We start from the raw sequence: 24,872 nt of genomic DNA, 5'->3' as shown, positions 1-24,872 counted from the left end.
TTTCATAGAAAACGCCAATTTTTCGCCATTATTTACGAGGAAAACAAAAAAACAAACAGACACGAGCGTTGACTTAGAGATTACACACGCGTTGACTTATGACTGTGATAACCTTAGCATGTTCATTGTGATCGCTCAAATGCTTATTGCATGTTTTTAAGCACGTCGATGCTTAAAAACACGCTAATCAATCCTCCAGAGTATAGAACAGGGCAATGTGTTAAAATAATTCAAATGAAACACAGATGTAATTTTTTTCGAGTTTTTTTTATTTAATGTATACTCTACTCCGCCAAGTAACATTATCTATGGTCGGAAATAAATACGATTAAAAATAAGCGGTCGTTTGATCGCACGTACAGTGCCTAAATATTTACATTCGAGAAAAGTCACAAGTTGCGTCCTTAAAAGCGAATACAGGATTTGTCGCACGCACGCGAAAAAACGCCGACTAGTTAAACAATTATTGCTGATGGTTGTATAAATAATTACGAAAAAATATAACGCGCCAGTTTAAAGAAAATATAAAAAATATACGAAAAATTTTGCGCAGGAAAAAAATGGCGCGTCTATGATCGAGTCGAAATCTCATAAAGAAAATTAATTACATATTCATTTTACAATTTATTGCAAGCTAAAACTCACAGACATACGATCCGGCTCGAAGGACCATCGGGACTTCATTTATGGTATAATTTTTTTATTTATTTTTAACACGTTAAAAGTTCCAATTAGCCGTGTGCAATCAACTAAATTAATTTACAGTACACAAATTAACTTTGTTTAATATCATTTTCATACTTTTATTTATAATTAAATGTTTTTATTAGAACGCATTGTACAAAAGGGGCTGTCATCCCTTCGTGGAGATAGTTGTTTTTTTCGCATCCAACGATACACGGGGCACCGCATTACATCAATGTCGGAGTTATATAATCACCTTGCCTTAATGCGGAAACTTTGACAAAATGGTGACTGTAAATATACAATTAACATTAGAGGACTCTTGACTCGTGCTTGGCCATTTTATTTTAAGAAAAAAGATCATAAAAATCTTCTTCTGATACCCCATTTCCATACAACACATCCATGAAACAATCAAAGCCCAGACGATGCTCTGGGTGATGTTAAAAATGGCAAATTATAATTATTGCGGGGGGGACACAATACAAATAAATTATCAACGGAACGTTTAATCAGTGTCTATCATAGTTTAACGGAGAATTTTGTAGGTGGAAGATATTTTTCCTCGTACGTGTTGGAATTACAGTTTCCCCTCGGCCGCGAGGCGCTTCTTCATGGACTCGGGCATTTCTGGGGGGGGTGGGCGCGGCATGCGCAGGTACACCTGGCGGACGGAAATAAAACCAGTTTAAAACGTTGCCGCCGATGTTTCGCGTGCGTCCAGCTGCAGGCTGCATCTCGCTTCCTCGGCAGTTAGTTAAGGATCTAAATTTATCGCAACAAAGAGGGACACGCAGGCAGAATGGTGAATTTTACAAAATGCCTACTTAAACCAGCCAAGACAGGTCACAAGCCCTGTAAATGCCTAGACTTATAGGCCTAGTTTTATTTCTCTGTCGCAATGAATTTAGATAAAAATACTATCATTACAGTCCTTAAAATATAGCTCGATTAAAATGACAGCTGCCAAACTAATGTGACTAGTGGTGGGGAAATTACTGATCAACAATGTTTGATTATGTCCAAATGCTTGCAGACTGGCTGGATTTCCTCCCTAGGGAGTTGTTCATATTTAAATTTATTTCAACAGAGAGGGAAAAATTTTTGAGAGGGGAATATGGAAGTCTAGTCTCTCTTTTACTTCACAAAAGTCAACAGATGGAAGAGTTGAGGAAATGTGGATGTTCAAACTTGGGCAGAATGGTGAATGTTACACAGTGTGTAAAGTGGCCACTTAAACCAGCCAATGACAGGTCATAAGCCCTGTAAATGCCTAGACTTCCATATTCCCCTCTCAAAAATTTTTCCCTCTCTGTTGAAATAAATTTAAATTACTGATCACTGACCATGTACCGATCAAATCCATTTTATCAGGTTTTTCATGCAAATATGAAACTCTGTTTTTGAAAATTGATATAAAAATGCAAAAACAAGCCTATTATAGTGTGTTTAAGACAATTATTCACCAAAAAATAAGACATCTATGGTATTTTTCGCGAACAACATTAAATGAATTATTTTTTATTCTATCCATTTACATTGATCAATTTGTCCCATCTCTAACATTTTTGCAAAATCATGTAACCTTGTAAGAACGTCGTTAATAATGAGGTTTATTTTGGTTTTAAAGCTGATTTTATATATCAATGTTGATTTATGTTTCAAGCATTGTATTAAAAACTATATTTTTTTTGCAAAATGATGTATAATAAGGTTTATTTTAGTTTTAAAACTGATTTTATATAATTATATATATTTATATGTCAAGCATTGTATTAAAAAAATAAATTAGCACGCCAGATAAGAATGATTTTTCGTGTGTCAATTTAAATCACTGCATATGCTGACGACTGTCATTCTAATCAAGCTATATATTAAGGACTATAGTTTGTCCGAATTTTTGCAAATGACAGGCCATAAGACCAGTAAATTCCTAGACATAAATGCTGAATATAGATTTTTTTATGCCACCACGGGCGCAATTATAGCACAGAACGCCCAGCGGGAATCAAACCCACAACCTTCCATGCGTGAGTCACGTGCCTTAGGCTTACAGTTCTCCATCTCAGTTGTAATATGTTAATCGCAATAACTACATCCTAGACCGTGAAATTCAGTCCTAGTCTAGAAAAATTTGGACAAATTCAAAATACTGTTGATAAAACCTTATAAATATGGACGTCTCGGTATTTACTGGGCCTGTGAGCCGTCATTGGCCGGTTTAAGTGGCCACTTTTACACAGCGTGCGAAAATCACTGCATATGCTGACAACTGTCATTCTAATCAAGCTATATATTAAGGACTATGGTTTGTCCGAATTTTCGCAAATGACAGGCCATAAGACCTGTAAATTCCTAGACATAAATGCTGTATATAGATTTTTTATGCCACCACGGGCGCAATTATAGCGCAGAACACCCAGCGGGAATCAAACCCACAACCTTCCGTGCGTGAGTCACGTGTCTTAGCCACAACACCATGGAGGCCGCCTTAGGCGTACAGTTCTCCATCTCAGTTGTAATATGTTAATCGCAATAACTACATCCTAGGCGATGAAATTCAGTCCTAGTCTAGAAAAAATTGGACAAACTCAAAATACTGTTGATAAAACCTCATAAATATGGACGTCTCGGCATTTACTAGGCCTGTGAGCCGTCATTGGCCGGTTTAAGTGGCCACTTTTACACACTGCGCGAAATTCAGCACTCTGCCCGTGTTTGAACATCCGAGTGGCGCAATTTTGAAAGAACGGCATTTTAAAATTGCCAAACAGACAAAATTTCATTGCATAGATTGGTTGCAACAGAGGGAAAATATTTTTGAGAAGAGAATATGGGAGTCTAGGCATTTACAGGACTTATGACCTGTCATTGACTAGTTTAAGTGGCCACTTTACACACTGTGTAACATTCACCATTCTGCCTATGTTTGAACATCCACATTTCCTCAACTCTTCCATCTGTTGACTTTTGTGAAGTAAAAGAGCTGAAACCTTTATCACGCGGGTGAGATTCATCCGGCTGAACCAATTCGCCCACTAGGCAAAGCCTGAAAACGATTTTCTAATTTTTTTATACTTCTTTTACCGGGTAGTTAATTCAACAATGTATTGAGTATGTCCAAATGCTTGCAGACTGGCTGGATTTTCATATTTAGATTTGTCGCAACAATGACAGGTCATAAGCCCTGTAAATACCTAGACTCCCATATTCCCTTCTCAAATGTTTTCCCTCTCTGTTGCAATTTTTTTAAATATGAACCACTCCCCAGGGAGAAAATCCAGCCAGTCTGCAAACATTTGGGCATACTCGAAACATTGTAGAAAATTTCATTGATTTTTGTCAGACAACAGCTGACCGAGAATTATCGCTAACAAACGTTCGCCATCATTTGAATACAAAGTAATTTTTTTTTTCTATATTTGAGATTATGATAGAATATTTTTCACGGTACAAAATACCATATATATCTGTCATTTGGACGAAGAAATTGTTGACAGAAAAGAGATAAAATACATTTATACATATCTGGTATCTGGCCTGGTTGAACTATCCGGCCAGATTCCGGATAGCAGTTCAACGTGTTTAGGTGATGTTTGGCGTTTACCTTGACGGCATCGTATATGAACCACTGCAGGGCGGTGAGGGTGCCGATCATGACTATCCTCGGGCCGAGTCCCTTCCACACTCCGCCCCAGCCGAGCTTGCTCACCACGGAGCCGGCGGTCGCGGAACTGTCCTGTAAAGAGAGACGGAAAAAATCAAATAAAAACGCGCCAGTTCGACATAAAAATTGTACACAAAATTGCATCGAGAAACGTCATACAATTTGATGACATAGCAGAAACCTATATATTTTTATTATATACGCCCAGAGGGCTTTTACGTGACAGGTACAAAATTACAATTCAAGCGTTTCATTAAAAAAGATTAATAGGCAGGTCTGATGAATACGATGGTCGAAATGCAATCTCTTAGACAAATGTGTGGGAAATAAATGTGATCTCGATATTTGTGCACCTATCATACGTCGTTTCGCCACACATTCGCCTGAGGGATCGCATTTCGACAGCATTTAGCCTACTTCTATCATTATATGCTTAGACCACCATAAGTGCTGCAAATATAAAATTTTGTTCTATGTTTATATTAAAATTTTTGTTTATGTTTATACGGTAGAATTGGCTCAGCACTATGTAGCCATTTTACTCGAATAAAAAAAATTTAAATAAAAAAATAAAAATTCCAATTCCATACTTTGCTCCCATACATTATAGTCGGCACTAGAACTCCATTGTGAACTGCTAGTTTAGCCTCCTGCGATAAACATTTGTTCACCAGAGTAGATTTCAGCGCACCATTCACCCTGTTCCCGGCACTCACCCTCCTTTCCATCCCTAGTAAACGTACTTCCCGGATACACAAATTCTTCTACCTGATTCAGAACATCTCCGTTCACACTGATCTTAAATTCAGTTATATTTTCATCCCTTTCAAAAACCATCACTTTAGATTTATCAACATTCATGAGCAAATGGCTTCCCTTGCATACAGCGTAGACTTTTGTTACCAAGAATTGCGGGTCTCCTTTGCTGCTAGCAAGAAGCGCGGCATCATCCGCATACAGAAGACAGTTAACAGTTATACCACTCAATTTTGCTCCCATTCTTAAGCCTTTCAGTTCTTCGCAGACAGCATTCAGCCCATTTCGTCCCCGAGCACGCACCTGGTTGAGTTTAGATACGACTGTGTCGGCGGGGTGGGACACGATGGCGCAGAAGACGCCGGCGATGTATCCAGCGGCGAACGTCACGACGAGCTGCTCTCCCTTGGAGCACTGGTCTCTGGGCTTGGGCACAACATACCTGCGAAACGAAAACAAAACCTCTATGAATGTGTGAGATCTAGTAAGCTGCTAGAGGGGAGCTCCTACTTCAGTTTCTGCACCTTGGAGGATAAACTGCCGAAGTCACGTTGAATGAAATTTTCAGGAAAAAAGATTTTGTGATTTCCAAAACATCATAATTTTAAGCCGAATTGTAAAATTGAACGTAGTTATGTAATTTATTATATAAATAAAACACGAGTGATACTTTAATCCACAAATTTGGAATATCCAGTGACCGGTTTCATCGCTTTCGCGACATCTTCGAGACTGGTATCTTTATTAAAAAGTTGAATGTATTTATACAGAACAGAGGTAAGGATACATAATTCAAAGTTATATGTAAGTAAATTAAAAATAAAATACTTAAACTCATTAAAATAACATTATATCCATTCATTAGTTAACCCATAGAAAATTTGTCGATAATGATCCTTAAGATAAAAATAACTTTATTTAATTTACTTACATATAACTTCGAATTATGTATCCTTACCTCTGTTCTGTATAAATACATTTAACTTTTTAATAAAGATACCAGTCTCGAAGATGTCGCGAAAGCGATGAAACCGGTCACTGGATATTCCAAATTTGTGGATTAAAGTATCACTCGTGTTTTATTTATATAATAAATTACAATGAACTTCCATCAAGAATTTTCACTTACAAACTTAAATGTTGTAGTTATGTAACGTAATTTTGAAAAAGTGAGATATTGACGTTATCAGGTGCAGGATGGTCAATTCTATGTTCTGCTAAAAACAGCCAGACAGCTTTCTTACAAAAAACGGTATTAATCACCGATCAAAATGGCGACGATCACAAAAATGACATTTTTCAATTTTGATGACAAAAACACTATTGATGATTGTGTTACTATCCAACATAACTTAAATAAACTATTTTCGTGGTGCTCAACGAATAAACTCCAACTAAATGTAAAGAAATGCCAAGTCATGAGATTTCACGGGACTAAGTTTCCAATAATGTTTAATTATTCTATTGGCAATTCTGAACTTGTATCCGTATTATTTTTAAAAAATATTTTGAGTTTTTCCAAATTTTTGTAGGCAAGGACTGGATTCAACTCCCTGGCGTGCTGTTTATATTAACATATTAAAACAGAGATGAAGAACATTCAAGAAAACGTAATATAGAAGTCTAGGCATCTACAGGGCTTATGACCTGTCAATGGCTGGTTTAAGTGGCCACTTTACACGCTGTGTAACATTCACCATTCTGCCTATATTTGAACATGTATATTCCTTCAATTCTTTCACCTGTCGATGTTTGTGAAGTTAAAGAGCTGAAACCTTTATTTATGCGGGTGAGATTCATCCAATTGAATTATTTCACCTGCATATTAGACTAGGCAACGCCTGAAAATACTATTTTTTCAATTTCTATACTTCTTCATGGACCAGGTAAGCCAGGTTAAATGTTATGTTTATTGTAATAATGTAGTTATGTAAGAAATATTTAATAAGTATTTGTTATAATTGTAAATATATTAGTTAATATACAATGTAATATTAACTAACTTAAGTAAATAAATAAAAAAATAAAAAATAAAGGTTGCAGCTCTTTAACTTCACAAACATCGACAGATGAAAGAGTTGAAGGAATATAGATGTTCAAATATAGGCAGAATGGTGAATGTTACACAGTGTGTAAAGTGGCCACTGAAACCAGCCATTGACAGGTCATAAGCCCTGTAGATGCCTAGACTTTCATATTACCTTCTCTTAAATGTTCTTCATCTCTGTTGTAATATGTTAATATATTTTTTTAGTAAATAATTGTCTGAAACACACTATAACAGGCTTGTTTATGCGTTTTTTATATCAATTTTCGGAAACAGAGTCTCATGTTGGCACGAAAAAACTGATGAAATCGATTTGATCGGTACACGATCAGTGATCAGTAATTTCCCATCGCATAGTTTGCGCTATGCAAATCAACAGCAAAAGAAGTATTTTGTCTAGTCCTACGCTGTCTCACATAAAAATTCACACAATTTAAAAGTTCGGGACTGTCGAGAACATTATTGAATAACTTGAAAAGCAGCACTTAACTTGAAATGTCCCTTCTATCACTAATACATATTGATTTTAACTGCTTCATTAAACATTTATAGTTAAGCTCTCCAATTGGAATGTTTAATTTGAAATTTATAAATCTTAAAAACTCGTGTTGGACCTTCTCCACACTGTTTGCATGGGTAGCATAATGAGGAGACCAAACTGAGGACCCATATTCTAACAGGCTTCTCACTAGGATCATGTATAATATTGAAAGTACCTCTTCGAAATACTCGGCAGCTAACGTTATTTTTTGAATCTCCTGGCAGTCACAATTATTATTACAATTCACCAATACCTAGACTACACCGGCCAGCGGCTAGGTAACGAGTATGGTGAAGTTGATATATTTCCTCTGTCTTTATATAAATATAGGTTAAGTATTCAAAAGGTTATAAATTAATTTGTATAAAATATCTTAATAATATTCTTTATTTACTATTTTTTTTTCTCATGTATCTCTGTAATAATGTATAAACTTATATGTATGTATATGTATGCGTGTATGTTTTCATATGTAAATTTTTTAAATATTTTTCTATGTACCATATACCTATGTTGGTAAATTTCCTGATTTTTACTTATTATTGTATCTTTTAGCTTTTCTTATGTTATCTTTTATTTTAACCAAATTTACATACTTATGTTTCACTGCTGCACTTAAATGTAATTTCTAAAATATGTAAAAGCCCATTGGGCGTGTAAATCAATAAATAAATAAATAAATACTATTGCGCTCTTCCGGTGAACTCGATCCGAGCTCCTCCGAACGAAGAATCAAGAGAACGGACGGACTCACTTGTACAGCAGCTCGACGGTCTTCTCGAAGCAGGCGAACTTCATCATGGTGTAGGGGATCTGTCGGAGCCAGAGGGGAACCAGCCCCTTGTAGAAGGCGCCGATGCCCTCCGCCTTCACCATCTTGGGTAAGGCCTCGCGGAGGGTGCTTGCAAATCCGGGCATAGTCTGGATGCGGACCTGAGGGAGAGAAAGGCGTATCAGAGATCGGTCGGAAGTGGGGGCGATCGCTTGGCTCAGTAAGACACGGTAATAACTACGTAATTTGATAATTTATTTTATTTTTAATCTTGAATCCGGGACATAAATATACTATTATTTTTTTTTATTTAAATCTTAAAATAGGGCACACATATCATACATATTGTTATGTGTGTTCTAATAATAACATTGCAAATATATTTAATTTATAAATTGTTTATCACATATGTCTTGACTGTCTTTTAAATTTTGATATGTTTTTTTCTTCATAAATATTTTTTTCCATTTCGTAATACTTTTTAATTGCTTTAAATAAAATTGAATTTTGTGACTTTGCCTTTTTCCTAAATGGAAGTCTAATTTTGTTCTTTTCTCTAGTATTGTGATCGTGTTCATGCTGGTTCCGATCAATTTTTTTCCAAAATTCTGTTTTTTTATTAGAGTTTATAATTTTATGAACAAATATCATTGTATTGTAAAATATTCTTTGTTTATATGTTAATAATTTCATTTCATTTACCATCGACTTTACCCTCGTATATCTGTTTTTTTTCAAAATGATTCTAAAGGCTTTATTTTGTAATACAGTTAGTTTATCTATGTTTTCTTTGTTTGATAAAAATAAAATGCTACTACAGTAGTTAACGTGTGGTTCGATAATTGCTTTGTAAATAGTTTTGCAGGAGTCCTTATCAATAAATCTTCTGATCCTTCCCAAAGTTGATATTGTTTTTGCAATCTTATTTATTACCATCTTAGCGTTTTGGTGAAATGTAAGTTTTGAATCCAACATTACACCTAAATATTTAATTTCAGTGACTTCATTAAGTTTTTCATTTTCTATTACAATTGATGGTGTAATTTCTATTCTTTTGTTTCCTATATTTATATATTTAGTTTTGTCAACATTTAATTTTAATTTATTAATTTTTAGCCACAGTGATACACTATTAAGATCATGATTTAGTCTGTCCATAATTGTTTTATAATTTTCTCCCGATATATATATTAAGGCATCGTCTGCAAAGAGTCTTATTTTTGAATATTTTAATGTTTCGACAATATCATTTATGTATATAATAAACAAAACCGGTCCGAGAACCGATCCTTGTGGTACTCCCAATGAAATTTTGAGGGGCTCGGAAATTTCATCATTCACCTTCGTTATTTGGTATCTATCGCCAAGGTACTCTTCAAACCATTTTATAGTTTTTCCTTTTATTCCTATTTTTTTCAATTTTTTAATAATTATTTCTCAGTCTAGTGTTTCGAAGGCTCTTTTAAAATCCAAGAAAACTGCAATTACGAACATGTTCTTATCGGTTTCCTCTTTCCAATCTTCTAAAACCAAGTTAATAGCCATTTTCACAAGATTGATTGGTTCGAAATCCACATTATGTCCGATCTAATTTATTAATTAATTTATTTATAGACATTGTCCATTTATACAATTCATGGCGTATTAATATTACAATATATTATTTAAAACATTAAAAAAAAAAAAAAAAAAGAGCCATTGACAAACATAAGGGACATCGAGACAAGATCTGGACTATTTATTTAGTGCTCGTTTAAATCCTTGTAAACTTCAACCAACGAACTCCAGATGATTTTGTCTCCAGTCAACAATACGACAAAGACAGGTCATTGGAGAATCAAGGCCATAGTTTGTTGTATGTTGATCGATGAACAGTACTTCATTGTTTCTCAATCTACGAGTCGGAATGTAGAATTTTACTTGTCCCAGTAATGGCAAATCGATTATACCATTTAGTATGCCGAACATATATATAGAGTGAATATTAGTTTTACATTTTTGTAGACTAGAAATATAATTTATTTATTTATTATACGGCACAAGTGCCTTTTACAATATAAAATACACAAAATAATGAGTTAGTTGGATATAAAAAAATTTAAAGTCATGGGTATAAAAAGAAAAATAACAAGCAATATATACAGGGTGCTCTTTTAAACCCTGTCACATCCAAAACCACAATGATCAGTGTGAGCAAGAAGACATATCAGCATATTTAAAAAAATATGTAGGACAAAATCTTTTAAAAATAAAACAGATACACGAGGGTAAAGTCGATGGTAAATGAAATGAAATTATTAACATATAAACAAAGAATATTTTACAATACAATGATATTTGTTCATAAAATTATAAACTCTAATAAAAAAACAGAATTTTGGAAAAAAATTGATCGGAACCAGCGTGAACACGATCACAATACTAGAGAAAAGAACAAAATTAGACTTCCATTTAGGAAAAAGGCAAAGTCACAAAATTCCATTTTATTTAAAGCAATTAAAAAGTATTACGAAATGGAAAAAAATATTTATGAAAAAAAAACATATCAAAATTTAAAATAATGGTCAAGACATATGTGATAAACAACTTATAAATTAAATATATTTGCAATGTTATTATTAGAACACACATAACAATATGTATGATATGTGTGCCCTACTTTAAGATTTAAATAAAAATAAAAAATTTAAAAAAAAATTAAAAAACAAATGGTTGCTTACTTCTGCAGGGGAGAAGTGAGGGGAGCGCGGCGCAGTATCAGACTCCCCTCTTCGTTTCCGCCCTGCAGAAGTAAGCAACCATTTGCTTTTTTTGATGTTTTATTTTTTTAAATTTCATTCATTCTAAAAAAATATTTTAATGTGCCAATATGTCTTCTTGGTCATACTGATCATCGTGGTTTCGGATGTGACAGGGTTTAACGAACACCCTGTATGTATGTCAGCATTAGCATTAGCGTAAGTAGCTTTTGCAAATAATTCGTTAATCGTTACTATAGAACACCATCAAATATTTATAAAGAGATTATTTGAATATTTTTTTTTTTATATGTATTTGGACTTCTGTATTTAGTAGTAGTCTTACGTGTCATGTACAAGGCTAAGGTACTCGGAAAATATCGTTTTTGTTTGTCTTGGAAATGGGATGTTCGATCGCTGATTTTGGTTTATTGCCTTTATGAGTCCAATCACCATTGTTGCAAAGTTCAAGAACAATGGCGCGTGATAACTACTTTTAACTACAGTGTGGATATCTGTTGAGGATAGTCCATCTTTCCTGCATTCTGCTTCAAGATTATGGCGTAGCAAACTGAAAAATGGGCACTGAAATAACAGATGTTCGATACTCTGTGAAGAAATATCATCGCGTGGACAATAGTCGTCATTCCTTCATTTAAACCTATATAGATAACTTCTCATAGCTCCGTGTCCCGTAAAAATTTGGGTCGTTTCGAAAGTACTTTGGTGATGACGACGGAAGTTTGCTGCATCAGCCAGCGTCGGGAAAAACATTTTAGTGATTTTACCTGCAGAAGAAGCGATTATTTGAATTCACAGAGACTCGAGTTGAAATGTCCATATGAGAGGTTTCCTGGGCTGTGTATTTGTGAGTGGCAAAGATACTTGCTTTGAGAAGGGTGACAATAATATAGACTATTTTGTCTAGTTCTAATAACGATAGATACAAGAATGGATGAATGCATGATCGCTACCTTGGCGGCTTCCATCGGCGACAGGGCGATGTCGGCGAAGAACTCGGCCGACGCGGAGGCGGCCAGGTACAGGAAGGTGCGGTACGTGTAGGCCGTCTCCTCGGAGATCATGCCGGCGTACTGCACCTTGAAGACTTCGTACAGCCCAAACTTGCACATACCCTGGAACAGAATATAACGGATGAGTTAGGAGGTGAGATGGATTTTTTTCATTTATTCAATCTTATTTATTCATATTTTTTTCCATCATAAACTATGATTAACAATAAAAATAATGTGACCTCACTGGGGTTACCCGTGCCAAGGACACTTAACAATATACTTTTTTTAAATACTTTTACATTTGAGAACAAACAAAGAAGATCAACTTAATAAACAGAGATGATTAACAAAATGTTCAGACAGTTTTAAACACTACGTATTTATGTTTATAATTCATTTATGTACATTTGGGTGGTCCGATAATTTTTTTTTCCAAATTTTGAAATAAAAGGGGTCTAAAAAGTTGCCTTTTGGATTACTTAGAATGCAAAAAATATTCTATACTACTTTTGGCCCTCGACCAGAGCTTGAAGTTTTCGAAAAAGTCGATTTTTTGGAGTAAACAGGCTGTCATTTCGTATTTAATTAAAGAAAGTCTAATTAAATGTTATAATGTGCATTAAATCTTATTAAATAAGCATCTAAGGGCGTGAGTTGCACTTTGTTTTGTAATAAATGGGTAGCATTGTTTTGATAGGCCATTGTTTTCGTCAATATTAGCCAGGCGCTCGACGGAATTAGTTCCGTGGAGTGTAAACTTTTTCCATTTCGGTAGTTTTAAAGCGCGTTCGAATTTGTAATGTGATTGAGTTATTTCTTTACTAACACAGAATAATTTTATCAATATAAATAATTAACAAAATGTTCAGACAGTGATAAACTTCAAACCTCGGTTAAGGGCCAAAAGTAGTATGGAATATTTTTTTAAATAATTTTTACGTTCAATGTGATCCAAAATGCAACTTTTTAGACCCCTTTTACTTTGATGTCTAAAAAAATAAAAAACCTCATACATCATCGGCCCACTCTAATGTACATATATTATATTTATATTACACAACGCACAATGAAAGAACAAAAACATAACATAAGCTATACACTTGTGGAGCAGTTGATTCAATATTGGTTTGGGCGAATGAGACAATCCATTTTACTTCTACCCAGCTCCACTATCAAATTTTTTATAGCCTTTTAAAACATTTTCTCGTTACTAATTGTTTTTATGGACAGTGGAATAAGGTTATAGATTTGAATTGAAAAATACTTAAAATCTCTTTGTCCGAAAGTGGTATTAGTTTTAAATTAGTTTAAGTTGTCTTTGTGTTGATAATTGATAATGGGTGGATTTTGAAATAAAAGGAATCGGAGATTGACGATTGTACCTGAGCAGAATACCCGAAGAAGGTGGGGGCCCAGCCCTTGGCGAGCCCGCGCATGCCCTCCTCGCGAACCGACACTCGGAAGCCGTTGACGACGTTCTTGTACTTCTCGGGGTCCACCTGCAGACGGCACTTGACCAGATCCAGGGGGACGACGGCCGTATGGGTGATGCCTGCAGGAAGGGAAACTCATTAGTCACGCATATCAGTATTTTTCTGTACGAAAAAGTGTAGTAAAATGTACAGTAAAACTCCAATTATCCGGGGTTTTTAACAGTAAAACCTCGTTTTAAACCTCTCTTTACACAATATTTTGGTCCCATTTTTTTCCACACATTCTCATTAAAATATTCCCCCAATTAACGTTTTTCACAACCCCGGTTTTACGTCGAAATTTTTTCATAACTCATTCGATCTGTCAAAAGACGAGCCGCGCGCCGCCGCGTGAATGGAGAATAAAATCGAGGTAAATAAAAAAATGTGTAAATTATTGTCTCAAACTAAATTCAAAGTAGGTGCAGTGTAATTGACCATTTTGTTTATGTGTCCAATTTTGACATTTTACTAAATAGTGACATGCGTTTGACGCATGTTTAGGAAGAATAAAGTCTTTACATCAATAAATTACGATGCAGAAAGTTAAAAAAAAGGCAATGGAAATATTATTTGATGCTTAAAACATAATGTGAAAAGGAGATAGTTTAATGATTATTATTAATTGATTGATTATTGCTCCAGTATTTTATATTTAAGTAATGAAGGAGATCTAAAGAGACTCTAAATAATACAAAACAAAGCGATGAGGATAATATTGAGATGTGGGAGACGAACAAAAGTTAAGAAAATGATTCAACTTCTAGATATCACGACAATTGATCAAAGAATCAAATTCAATGTTGCTAATGAAATAAACAAAATTATTGAAGGAATAGTTCCGAGATATTTTCAAAATAAACTAAAAAATAATGAGTTCTTTCATAGAAACTATGCAACAAGAGGATCTAAAAATATAAGACTAGAAGAGAAATCAAAAGCAATGTCCCAGAACTGCCTTATGTACTAGGGAATACAATTATTTGGGGAAATGCCAGAAAGCATAAAAAATTAAATAAATGTAAATATATTTCAAATTAAATGTAAAAAGTGTAAATAGTGAATATAATTAATGAAAATGTATATATGAAACAGTGAATATTATATATTTTTTTTTTTATTTACAATTTTAAAAAACCCGTTAGGGTTACATTAGAAATTTAATATTGTCTAGTCATTTTATATCTCGTCTAGTCTAGTTAGTTCAGTCATCATGTGCTTTTTCAGATTGATTTTAAATTTGTCTCCAGTAAAAGTTTTCAAGTAGTAAGGTAGGTCGTTGTAGTGTTTAAGTCCATTATGTAGTATTTTTGACTGTCCTGTGTTTGTCTTTGCTTTTTCAATATGATAGTGTTGTTGTTGTCTGGTGTTATATTTGTGAATGTCAGCATTTTTGACTAATATTATATCGTCGTCAATAATAATACATTTCCAGATTTAAAATTGAGGGTATGATAGTCTAAAGAAGTGGGGTTTTACTTGGGATCCGAACTAACTGGGACTGTCGATGATTCGTAAGTTTGAAGGCAATCGGTTCCAGGCAGAGGGGCCGGCGGCGGCAAAAGAATGATAAAAAAATCAATCAAAAAATCATATACTAAAAAAAATCTTGTGGTACATAAATTTTAAATTTAGAATCAGTTGTGAATTTTAAATTATGATTTTTTACTAAAATCATTAAATTTGTTAAAACTTAACGATAGAAGGAAAATTATAGACCTTTTAAATTTATTCAAAATTGTAAATTCAATATGGGATTGCCCCGAACTATTATCTCTCATCAACTTCAGGGTGCCTGGAAGAATGACTAGACAGGTGCCGCCGTTTTGTAGCAACAATTCACGGACAGTGTATACTTGTAATGCCGCATTAAACAGACTTCGTGAACTCGGCAATAGTTATTCCCACGTATCTGATATATTTAGTGTAGGGTATTGTTCCTATAGAACAAACCTTTTGAACTTTTTCAAAGATGGTGAATGGTAATCATATTTACGAGTATTTATTCATGCATTTCATAATATATGCAGTTTTTTGTTCACTTTGCCGAGCTGTATGAAACAGTACTTATGATTTTCTTGTTGTATTACTGTAGAATGTTTTATTATTTAAACTTTCTACTGAATATGCTGTATAATTTTTAGGTTTAATTTTTTAAATATAAATCTTGGGTAAGGAAATTTATGTTATTTAAAAAAATATTTTTTTTTTAATTGAGCCAAATATGTTAGTATTTTAATGTTTGTAAAAGGCAGATTTGACGTTAATGTTAGTAAAATAAAATAAATTTAACAATTTTAATATTATAATTGGTTTGATTAAGTTTTATCGGAGTACGGAGTGAATGGTAACCTGACAAGGGCTATTGCGTCACTGTATAAGGACAGCACAGCATGTGCGAAGGTGAATGGGACATTCACATCGTGGTTTAACATTCCTAAACTATTTTTATACTTCTTCATGGACCAGGTGAGAATATAAAATAATTTTTTAGAGCGACTAAAATCTAATAAAATAAAATTTAGAAGAAACGAATGGTTGCTTACTTCTGCAGGGGAGAAGCGAGGGGGGCGCAGCCGTGCGATTGACGAGTATTAGACACCCCCTCCCCCCTCCTCGTTTATCCCCTTCAGAAGCAAGCAACCATTGGTTTTTTTCTAAATTATTTTTTTTTAGATATTAGTCGTTCTAAAAAATTATTTAAATGTGCCAATATGTCTTCTTGCTCATACTGATCATCGTGGTTTCGGATGTGACGGGGTTTAAAGAACATCCTGTATATGAGAAGGCTTTTTTTATCAAGTAGATAATTGAATTGGATTTTTTGTTATGTTCAATATAGCGCCATTTTTGTGAAAATCACCTCAAGGGCGCTGTACAATAAATAAATAAATATCCTTGCACGTCTTGCGGCTACAGAGCGCACGGACGATTGGGATTCTAGTTCCTGTTCTAGACTACTAGAATCCTAGCCTGTTGAAATTCTAGACCCCATTTACAAAATTAAAGTACAGGTGAATGTCGTTTTACGCCGGTTTGATTTACAACTACGCCGGTTGGCGCCGGCGCGAGATTCGCCGGTTCGGCCGACACCAGACGACAGTAGGCGCCGCGATTCTAACAGCAGACACACTTTTACACGTTGTTTTATTCTATTACCGTGTACGCGAGCAGCCTATTGTGTGTGTGTATTTTTTCCCGAGTTAGTTTTCGTTTTGTTTTTAAGAAAAATAAAAAAAGTATGATTATTTTGTTATTTTTTTACAATCAAAATTAAAAGAATATTAAAAAAAAAAAAAGCAACAATCAAATCAAATGAAATTGGATGCTTTTTTCAAAAAAGTATGACGTAAAAATTAAGTATATTATTATGCGACAGTATGTATTATGGTTTGCTCTAACAGAATATATATATTCATTTTAATAAATTTTACATTGTATATTCCTAAATTCCACACAAGTTATGGTCAAAATAGCTTTTTCTTGAAAGGTGTCAAAAATAATAATAATCTCCCCAATGAACTAAAAAGAAATAAAAATAATATATCAATAAATAAATTATTTGAACGAGGGTAAAAACTACATTAAATTTTAATTAGTATGAATGTATTATTGTTTGATGTTTTTTCATTATATATCCTATGTTTTTATTTTTTTCTCATGTACTAAAGTCAGATGAATGTCTTCACAACAATAAAGGTTTCAGCTCTTTAACTTCACAAATTCATCAAATGGGAGAATTGAAGAAATATGGATGTTCAAACATGGGCAAAATGTATGTAGAATTATAATCCAATAAACTTGTTTTATTTTGGATACATTACCAAATTAGATAGATGTATTTTTAGTAGAAGGAAATGTTAGATGCGTCTTTCTTTCTTATGACGGCACGAAAAGGGCGGTTTCAGGTTGGAATCAATTGCCAAGCCTAGATGTTCATTCCATTTCTGTCAATCAGTTCCAAACCGTTAGGACGCTTTTTTTAAAGAAGAAGAACCTGCGCACCGGCAAAGACCGCCCGTTCGTAACAAATAATAATCGGTCCTCCCGCAAAATTCACTTCCGCTGCATCAGTCGTTGGCCCTTTTGCAGCGAAGCCTGAGAAAAACACAATGTGCTAACTTGCCATTCACAATGCAGTCGTACCCTTGATCCGCAGTTACGCAAAAATAGACTTTGACATTCGATTGGTCAATGGCGTGACGTAAGTGCTTGGCGTGGCTTTGAAAGTGCGCTTGTTATTTATACTCGGAGCCGTGTTCTTGATTCAGTTGGCGCGCTTCCAAGGTCTCGCATACGTGCCCCCTCGCGCGGGGACAAATACTGGCCTAATTTCTTTGACTCAAATATGGGTTGAATTTAGAAAGTAGTACGTTTGTAAGCATTGATTATAACTTTCCTTTACATTTTTATATATTTTTAATTTTTATTATCAGTATGAACTATACGTATATTTATTTGTTTACTAAGTGACAATACACAATGGTGATTGGATTTTTAAAAAACCTTTCTCTGGTATAACGAGTATCGCTTCTAACAAGTAAATACCCAAGTCCCATCCTCCTCGTAATAACCAAGTTTGACCGTATTTACTTTTATTGTATTTTTAATTTAAACCATCACACCGTAGGGGTAGGCAGAGAGGATGAAACGCCATATCACTCTATCTTTGCATACAGACCTCGCTTTCTCTACATTCATACATCTTCTCATGCACGCACGCCGACTATTCCTACTCCTGACATGTCCATCTTTAAGTGTTTGACGGACTCGATCGTGCCATGTCTTTCTCGGTCTTCCTCGTTTTCCGCGTCCATCAACATTCGCATCGTACATCCATTAAGCCGTTCTTTCGCTGTCCATTCGCTCCACATGTCCAAACCGACGCAGCACCCCTTCTTGGTTCTGTCGATGATGCATGTCTCAGCCTTACACAGTTCACGGATCTCGATATTTGTGCACCTATCATACATCGTTATACCACACATTCGCCTGAGGGATCGCATCTCGACAGCATTTAACCTACTTTCATGATCACTTTTTAAATTCGATACTTCGCTCCCATACATTAGAGCTGGCACTAGAACTCCACTGTGAGCTACTAGTTTTGCCTCCTGCGAAATACATTTGTTTGCCAAAGTAGATTTCAATGCACCATTCACCCTGTTCCCGGCACTCACCCTCCTCTTTCCATCCCTAGTAAGCATACATATAATATCAACAATATTTTGAGTTTGTCCAAATTTTTGTAGACAAGGACTGGATTCATCTCCCTGGGGAGCTGTTTATATTAACACATTACAACAGAGATGAAGAACATTGAAGAGAAGGTAATATAAGTCCAGGCATCTACAGGGCTAATGACCTGTCAATGGCTGGTTTAAGTGGCCACTTTACACACTGTGTAACACTCACCATTCTGCCCATATTTGAACATCTAGATTCCTTCAATCCTTTCATCTGTTGATGTTTGTGAAGTTAAAGAGCTGAAACCTTTATTTATGCGGGTGAGATTGGTCTAATTGAATTATTTCACCTACGTACTAGGCAACGCCTGAAAATGATATTTTTTTTAATTTCTATACTTCTTCATGGACTAGGTATAAACATATAATATATCACTTAAGTTTAGTTAGAATGTAAGTCTGGGTATACAATTGTAAAGCGCCCTTGAGGTGCTATATAAATCAGCCAAATATTATTTTTATTATTATTATTATTCCCTCACATTTAGTTATATTTTCATCCCTTTCAAAACCATCGCATCGTAAATGTTCGACCACAGAGGTAACGCTTTAAATACGAATAGTATATTATCATCAGCTTACCGCAGGAGAGGATCCCGCCAAGTCCACAGAGCATGTAATATTTCGTGGAGGCGAACTCGCAAGAGTCACCCGCAGCAACCGCAGCGGCCGCAATCTGTCTACCCTGGAAATATAACAATAATAAACCTTTATTAAACATAATATTATACGATGTCATTATTATTTTTTATTTACAAAGAAAAACGTTAGCTCACATACATTTAAAAAGATATATGAACATTATTAAGAACTAAAAAGATATGTATTTTTTACACAAAATTTATTTACAAAAATTTAAATAGATGACAGTTAACATAAAATAATAATCAAAAGTTCTTACAGCCATAATATGCAAACATAATATGTACTCCTCCTTAAAAAAATATCCTTACCCTATTAACATAGCATCACTCCTCTCCATCCTTGATCCTGAAATTATCCACCATATAGGAAGCTTCCTCTCAAAAAATATGATAATTTTTTTATTTTTTTTATTTTTTTTTGATTTTTATTCCTATAAATAAATTTCACTCTTGGCAGAAATCATCCTTCTTAGGATGGATTGCCTTAATAAAAAAAAATAAAAAAATAAAATAAAAACAATAATAAAATTTAACCAACAATGTCATACAAATGAAACAAGGGGTAAAAAAAAGATAAGATTAGCAATGAGGAGAAAAACAGAATCTCAAAACTCATTGTACAAGGGATTGAAGCTGTACAATGAGTTACCTGAACGAATAAAGGAAATAGACAAAATTGTAATATTATTAAAAGTTTATATTAGTTTTCAAGATGTTATGAACTAACTTAATAAAGCATAAATAAATAAATAAAAGCGCGATCTCCAAATCTAGTGTTTGGGGAGCGCCGGATTTCGACAAGTTTTCCTCTTCCTGAATTAAATGCTGACCTAAGAGTAGATTTTATTTGCCATGTATTTTCCCTAATAAAAAGCTCCGATCGGTATTGTGGAGCCATTTCATGAAGGGATTTGAATACTGTCCAGCGAAGCTTGTATTTTATTCTCTCTGGGCTTTTTAACCAGCGCAAATTCGAAGCTGTTGTGAGATGTGAGAATATTTTTTTACTCCCGTAATAAGCCTCGCTGCTGCATTGTGAAAACGGCGCTGTGAAAGTTATGGTGATTTTGTTTACTTACGGGAACGAGGGCATTGTGTACGGCCTGTCTGTTCTTCATTTCGCAGTTGGCCGTGCTGATTGGGCCCTTGAAAGGGCTGTTGCGAGCGAGGTCGGCCAGGGAGGAGAACATACTTGGTTACCTGGAACAAATTATACGGATCCATAAGATATAATATAAAGGGACGCTTACATGCGCGTAATACGATAGATATGACAATATTGTCCTGTCCTAGCTTAATATTATTATTAAATTATTAATTATTCTTAACTCAAACATTCGGAAAATCATCAAGGAGTTTCCCACTCAAATCCCATCCACTAAGGAAAATCCAGTCCTAAAATCCTCTCTTGAAAATAGGTTGGCTTTGAGAGCTTAATACGCTGTCTCATCTTACCTTCGTATAACAAATGGTAATTTTTTAGGACATATTTATACACAGAAAATTGTTTTAAAGGAAAGTAGAAAGACAATGGTATATAGTAGACTCGGTGGGAGTAGAAGCGGGAGAGAGGTGTTTATAATTGCATTTGATTCAGTGATCGTTTGAAAGAAGACAACTTGTTATCAAAGAAATCAAGACTGGTATGTTTGTTGGCAGACCTGAGAACTCTGGGCATAGGGGAATGGAAACCATAGTTAGTTCTATGGTTATCGGTATGAAAGAGTATGTTTTGTCTGAGGTTTCTAGTTGGGATATTTCATTTTATCGAGCTCAGTAGTTCAGGCGCATCGAAGAGTGAGTTGAGAATTTCAAATAGGACTAGAAGGTCGGATTTATTTCGAGGGTCTTGAAGAGAAGATATATTTAAGGTAGTTTCTAACTCATTTTACGTATATTAGTCTCTCGATAAGCCCAGCCTCCAGCCTATCTTTCTTAAAAATCGACGTTGAACTGATTCAATATCTTTTATGTGAACATCATAATTTGGAGACCAGATAACAGAGGAATACTTGAGGTGCGGGTGAACTAGGGAACAGAAGAGAGCTTTAAGGGTATTGATATTTTTGAAGTCAGTTGTGCTTCTGTTAATAAAGCCAAGGAGTTTTAAGGATTTATTGATAACATGTTCAATATGAATTGTAAAAGAAAGTTTAGTGTCAAGTATAATACCTAAATCTCGTATACTAGACACAGATGATAATATTTCATCGTTCAGTGAGTAGTCGTATATTATTGGATTTTCCAGACGAAAAAATATCATAACCTTGCACTTAGATGTAGATTATAATATATTTGACATGCCCGTTAACTTATTTTAAAATAAATTAAGACTCATTCTTTCTGGCTGCAATACGATCCCACTTGCCATTTAATGATGCTCACACTCAATGAATCTAGATAAAAATACTATCATTACAGGCCTTATAATATAGCTTGATTAAAATGACAGCTGCCAAACTAATGTGACTGGTAGTGGGGAAGTACTGAGCACTGACCATGTACCGATCAAATCGATTTTATCAGTTTTTTCATGCAAACATGAAACTCTGTTTCCGAAAATTGATATAAAAACGCAAAAACAAGCCTATTATAGTGTGTCTAAGACAATTATTCACTAAAAAATAAGACATTTTGTACTTTTTTTCATGAACAAAAACAATTTATTTTTTTCGATCGATTTATATTGATCAATTTGTCCCATCTCTAACATATTTGCAAAATGGCGTAACCTTATAGGAATTTTAATAATTAGGTTTGTGTTATTTCAATTTGTTGCAACAGAGGGAAAATATTTTTGAGAAGGAAATATGGAAGTCTAGGCATTTAGACATAAGACGAATATATTATTTTCAATGTTTAAAATATACATTTAAGAAACAAAATTTATTTAAGTAATTCAAATAGACCAAGTCAAAGAAGTAATCGTGTGTTAGAAATAGCACATTGTAAAGCGAGGCTCGCACAGAGACATGCATATTTTAAAGGCCCAAAAATTTTCAATTCGGTTTTTACTGATAATATTTAATTTATCCCAAACTTTTAAAATTTTCCTTCTTTTAAAAAACAAGCACTATCCTGGATTCAAACTAAAGATATGAACTCTTTTTTTCTATGATATATTTTGTTGCCCTTTAATAATAAGGAATATTTTAATGTTTTTTATTTCCTTTTTTAATTACTATAATAAAAAAGTACGTTCTAATCTTTTACAGGATATTTTCTTTTCTCTTTTTTTATATTACGCAAAAATATTATACATGTCTATTTATTATAGGAGCAAAAATTCATAAACATTTCTTGTAAACCTACCCACGAACAGGCCATGCCTTTGAGGGATTTTTGTTTACTATTTTTACTGTTAATATGTTTTTCGTTGCTATGTAATTATCCTTTATTTTTTTAATACTCTGTTTTACCTCTTATGTAAATTGTAAAAAAAAATTTAAAAATCGAAGGCCGCTGATAATCAATATATTTCGGAGACTGGTACAAACAAATTGTTGTAGGGAAAACTGCTGGTAAAAAGAAAGACCAATTCGTAATTAGTGGAGGAAAAACGTGCAGAGCAAAGTTAGCAAAAAAATATTAACCTTCGTTCTTACACACGGTTATCTGATAATTAACCTGTAAAAATCCGATATGACTGGTAATCGAGTTAAGCATATCGCGTCTGATAAAATTAATTCAATAAGCGTGAAAAGATACGGCGGAAACGTGATAACAAGAGCTGACAAGGGATGAAATAACGAAATGGAAAATGTCGTGCCATGCGATTGTGTCGTGTCAAACAGCGACGAAAATCCCCAGTAAGAAACGCCATGTTGAGTTAAACCACGCGTCTTTAAATAATCCAACCCCAAATCGCAAATTGTCACCGATCACACAGTAAAACAACCGTATAATTCCAAGTTACGTAATTTTTCTGGTCCAATTTGTGTCAAGATTGATCGAACTGGGGCACTTTTTCAAACCAGAAAATTTGGTTGTCCGAGGCACTAGGACGCGGACGCGCACTTTTTTGTGTGGGAGCGTGATGTGTGTTCGTGAAATTAGCACTATTTGTCAGATTTGAAGTATACTTACTTAGTTTAATGAAGGGGAATTGAGGAGAACCCGCTGGGAGTCGGGTTTGACCGCGGAATCTGACTGAAAGGATCGTGCTGAAGGCAGGCGCGGATCAGACTGCCAACCATTGCATAATCACGTGCGCTGCAAAGCTGCCAATAAAACTATATTATCTATTTCAGTACTTATTCAGTCAAAATAACGGGGTAAGTTGTACATTTTTTTTAATCGGCGCAAAAGTGTAGTGTTAAGCTAGGGTTTTCTAGGACAGCGGTGCCCGTATCTTAACGGCCGTAGTGAACGGTGATGCGGTGGACAGCCGTCGTAGTGGTGACTAGAGAGTGGTTTTATTTTTTAACGGTGTTGTCAACACCATTTTTATAGGAAACCACTCTCTAGTCACCGTTACGACGGCTGTCAACCGCATTAATGTTCACTACGGCCGTTAAAATACGGGCACCGCTGTCCTAGGAAACCCGAGCTTAATAGCCAAGACGCTCGACTTGCGCACGCAAGGCTTCGGATTCGATTCCCGGTAAGAACACGTAAATTAAAAATTAAATCTCTCAAACCCGTTTCGTGCTGTGATCACTGTAGTTGGGCCTTGTGATCAGTTGAGGTGCAAAAAATCAATATGTTTTATTGAGCAATTTTGCGATTTTCGAGGCGGTTGTAATACCACGGTAATTTCAGGAACTCGTTGCCATTTAGGATACTATTAACACTATATTTATTTATTTGGGATATTTCGAGCCGATGTTAAGACTGTGGATTTATAGGAACATTGAGTATAACATTAATCCCCCCACAATATAAAATTCCGATTATTCTTGTATTAGTATTTGTTGGATATGGTCATGCCACGTCTATCTCGGTCTTCCAACCTGCGTAGAACTCCATTCTTGATTTTGATAATGGCGCTCATCTTAGTCTTCAACGATGTTTTGAGTATGTCCAAATGCTTGCAGACTGGCCGGATTTTCTCCCTAGGGAAAACATTTTTGAGAAGGGAATATGGGAGTCGAGGCTTTACAGGGCTTATGACCTGTCATTGGCTGGTTTAAGTGGCCACTTTACACACTGTGCAATATTCACCATTCTGCCTATGTTTGAACATGCACATTTCCTCAACTCTTCCATCTGTTGACTTTTGTGAAGTAAAAGAGGAGAAACCTTTATCATGTGGGAGAGATTCATCCGGCTGAACCAATTCACCTACTA

General features: G+C 34.8%; 1 protein-coding gene across 1 annotated transcript; it reads right to left on the bottom strand.

The window, feature by feature from the left end:
* Nucleotides 1–251: 251 nt before the first annotated feature.
* On the bottom strand, nt 252–23,770 carry LOC148283689 (phosphate carrier protein, mitochondrial-like). The gene is made up of 9 exons (XM_088243444.1): nt 23,670–23,770; nt 20,663–20,783; nt 19,522–19,624; nt 13,604–13,773; nt 12,180–12,341; nt 8,450–8,628; nt 5,411–5,549; nt 4,292–4,423; nt 252–1,348 (listed from the first exon to the last, which is right to left on the bottom strand). The coding sequence occupies exons 2-9, from the start codon at nt 20,771–20,773 to the stop codon at nt 1,265–1,267; spliced, it is 1,080 nt and encodes a 359-aa protein (XP_088099570.1). The 5' UTR covers nt 20,774–20,783; nt 23,670–23,770; the 3' UTR covers nt 252–1,264.
* Nucleotides 23,771–24,872: the final 1,102 nt, after the last annotated feature.

This window comes from Micrasema longulum, unplaced genomic scaffold (genome assembly GCF_059751315.1).
Source record: "Micrasema longulum isolate JH-2025_06_02 unplaced genomic scaffold, ASM5975131v1 h1tg000211l, whole genome shotgun sequence".
Lineage (NCBI taxonomy): Eukaryota > Metazoa > Arthropoda > Insecta > Trichoptera > Brachycentridae > Micrasema > Micrasema longulum.
This window is presented reverse-complemented; position numbering and strand designations above follow the sequence as displayed.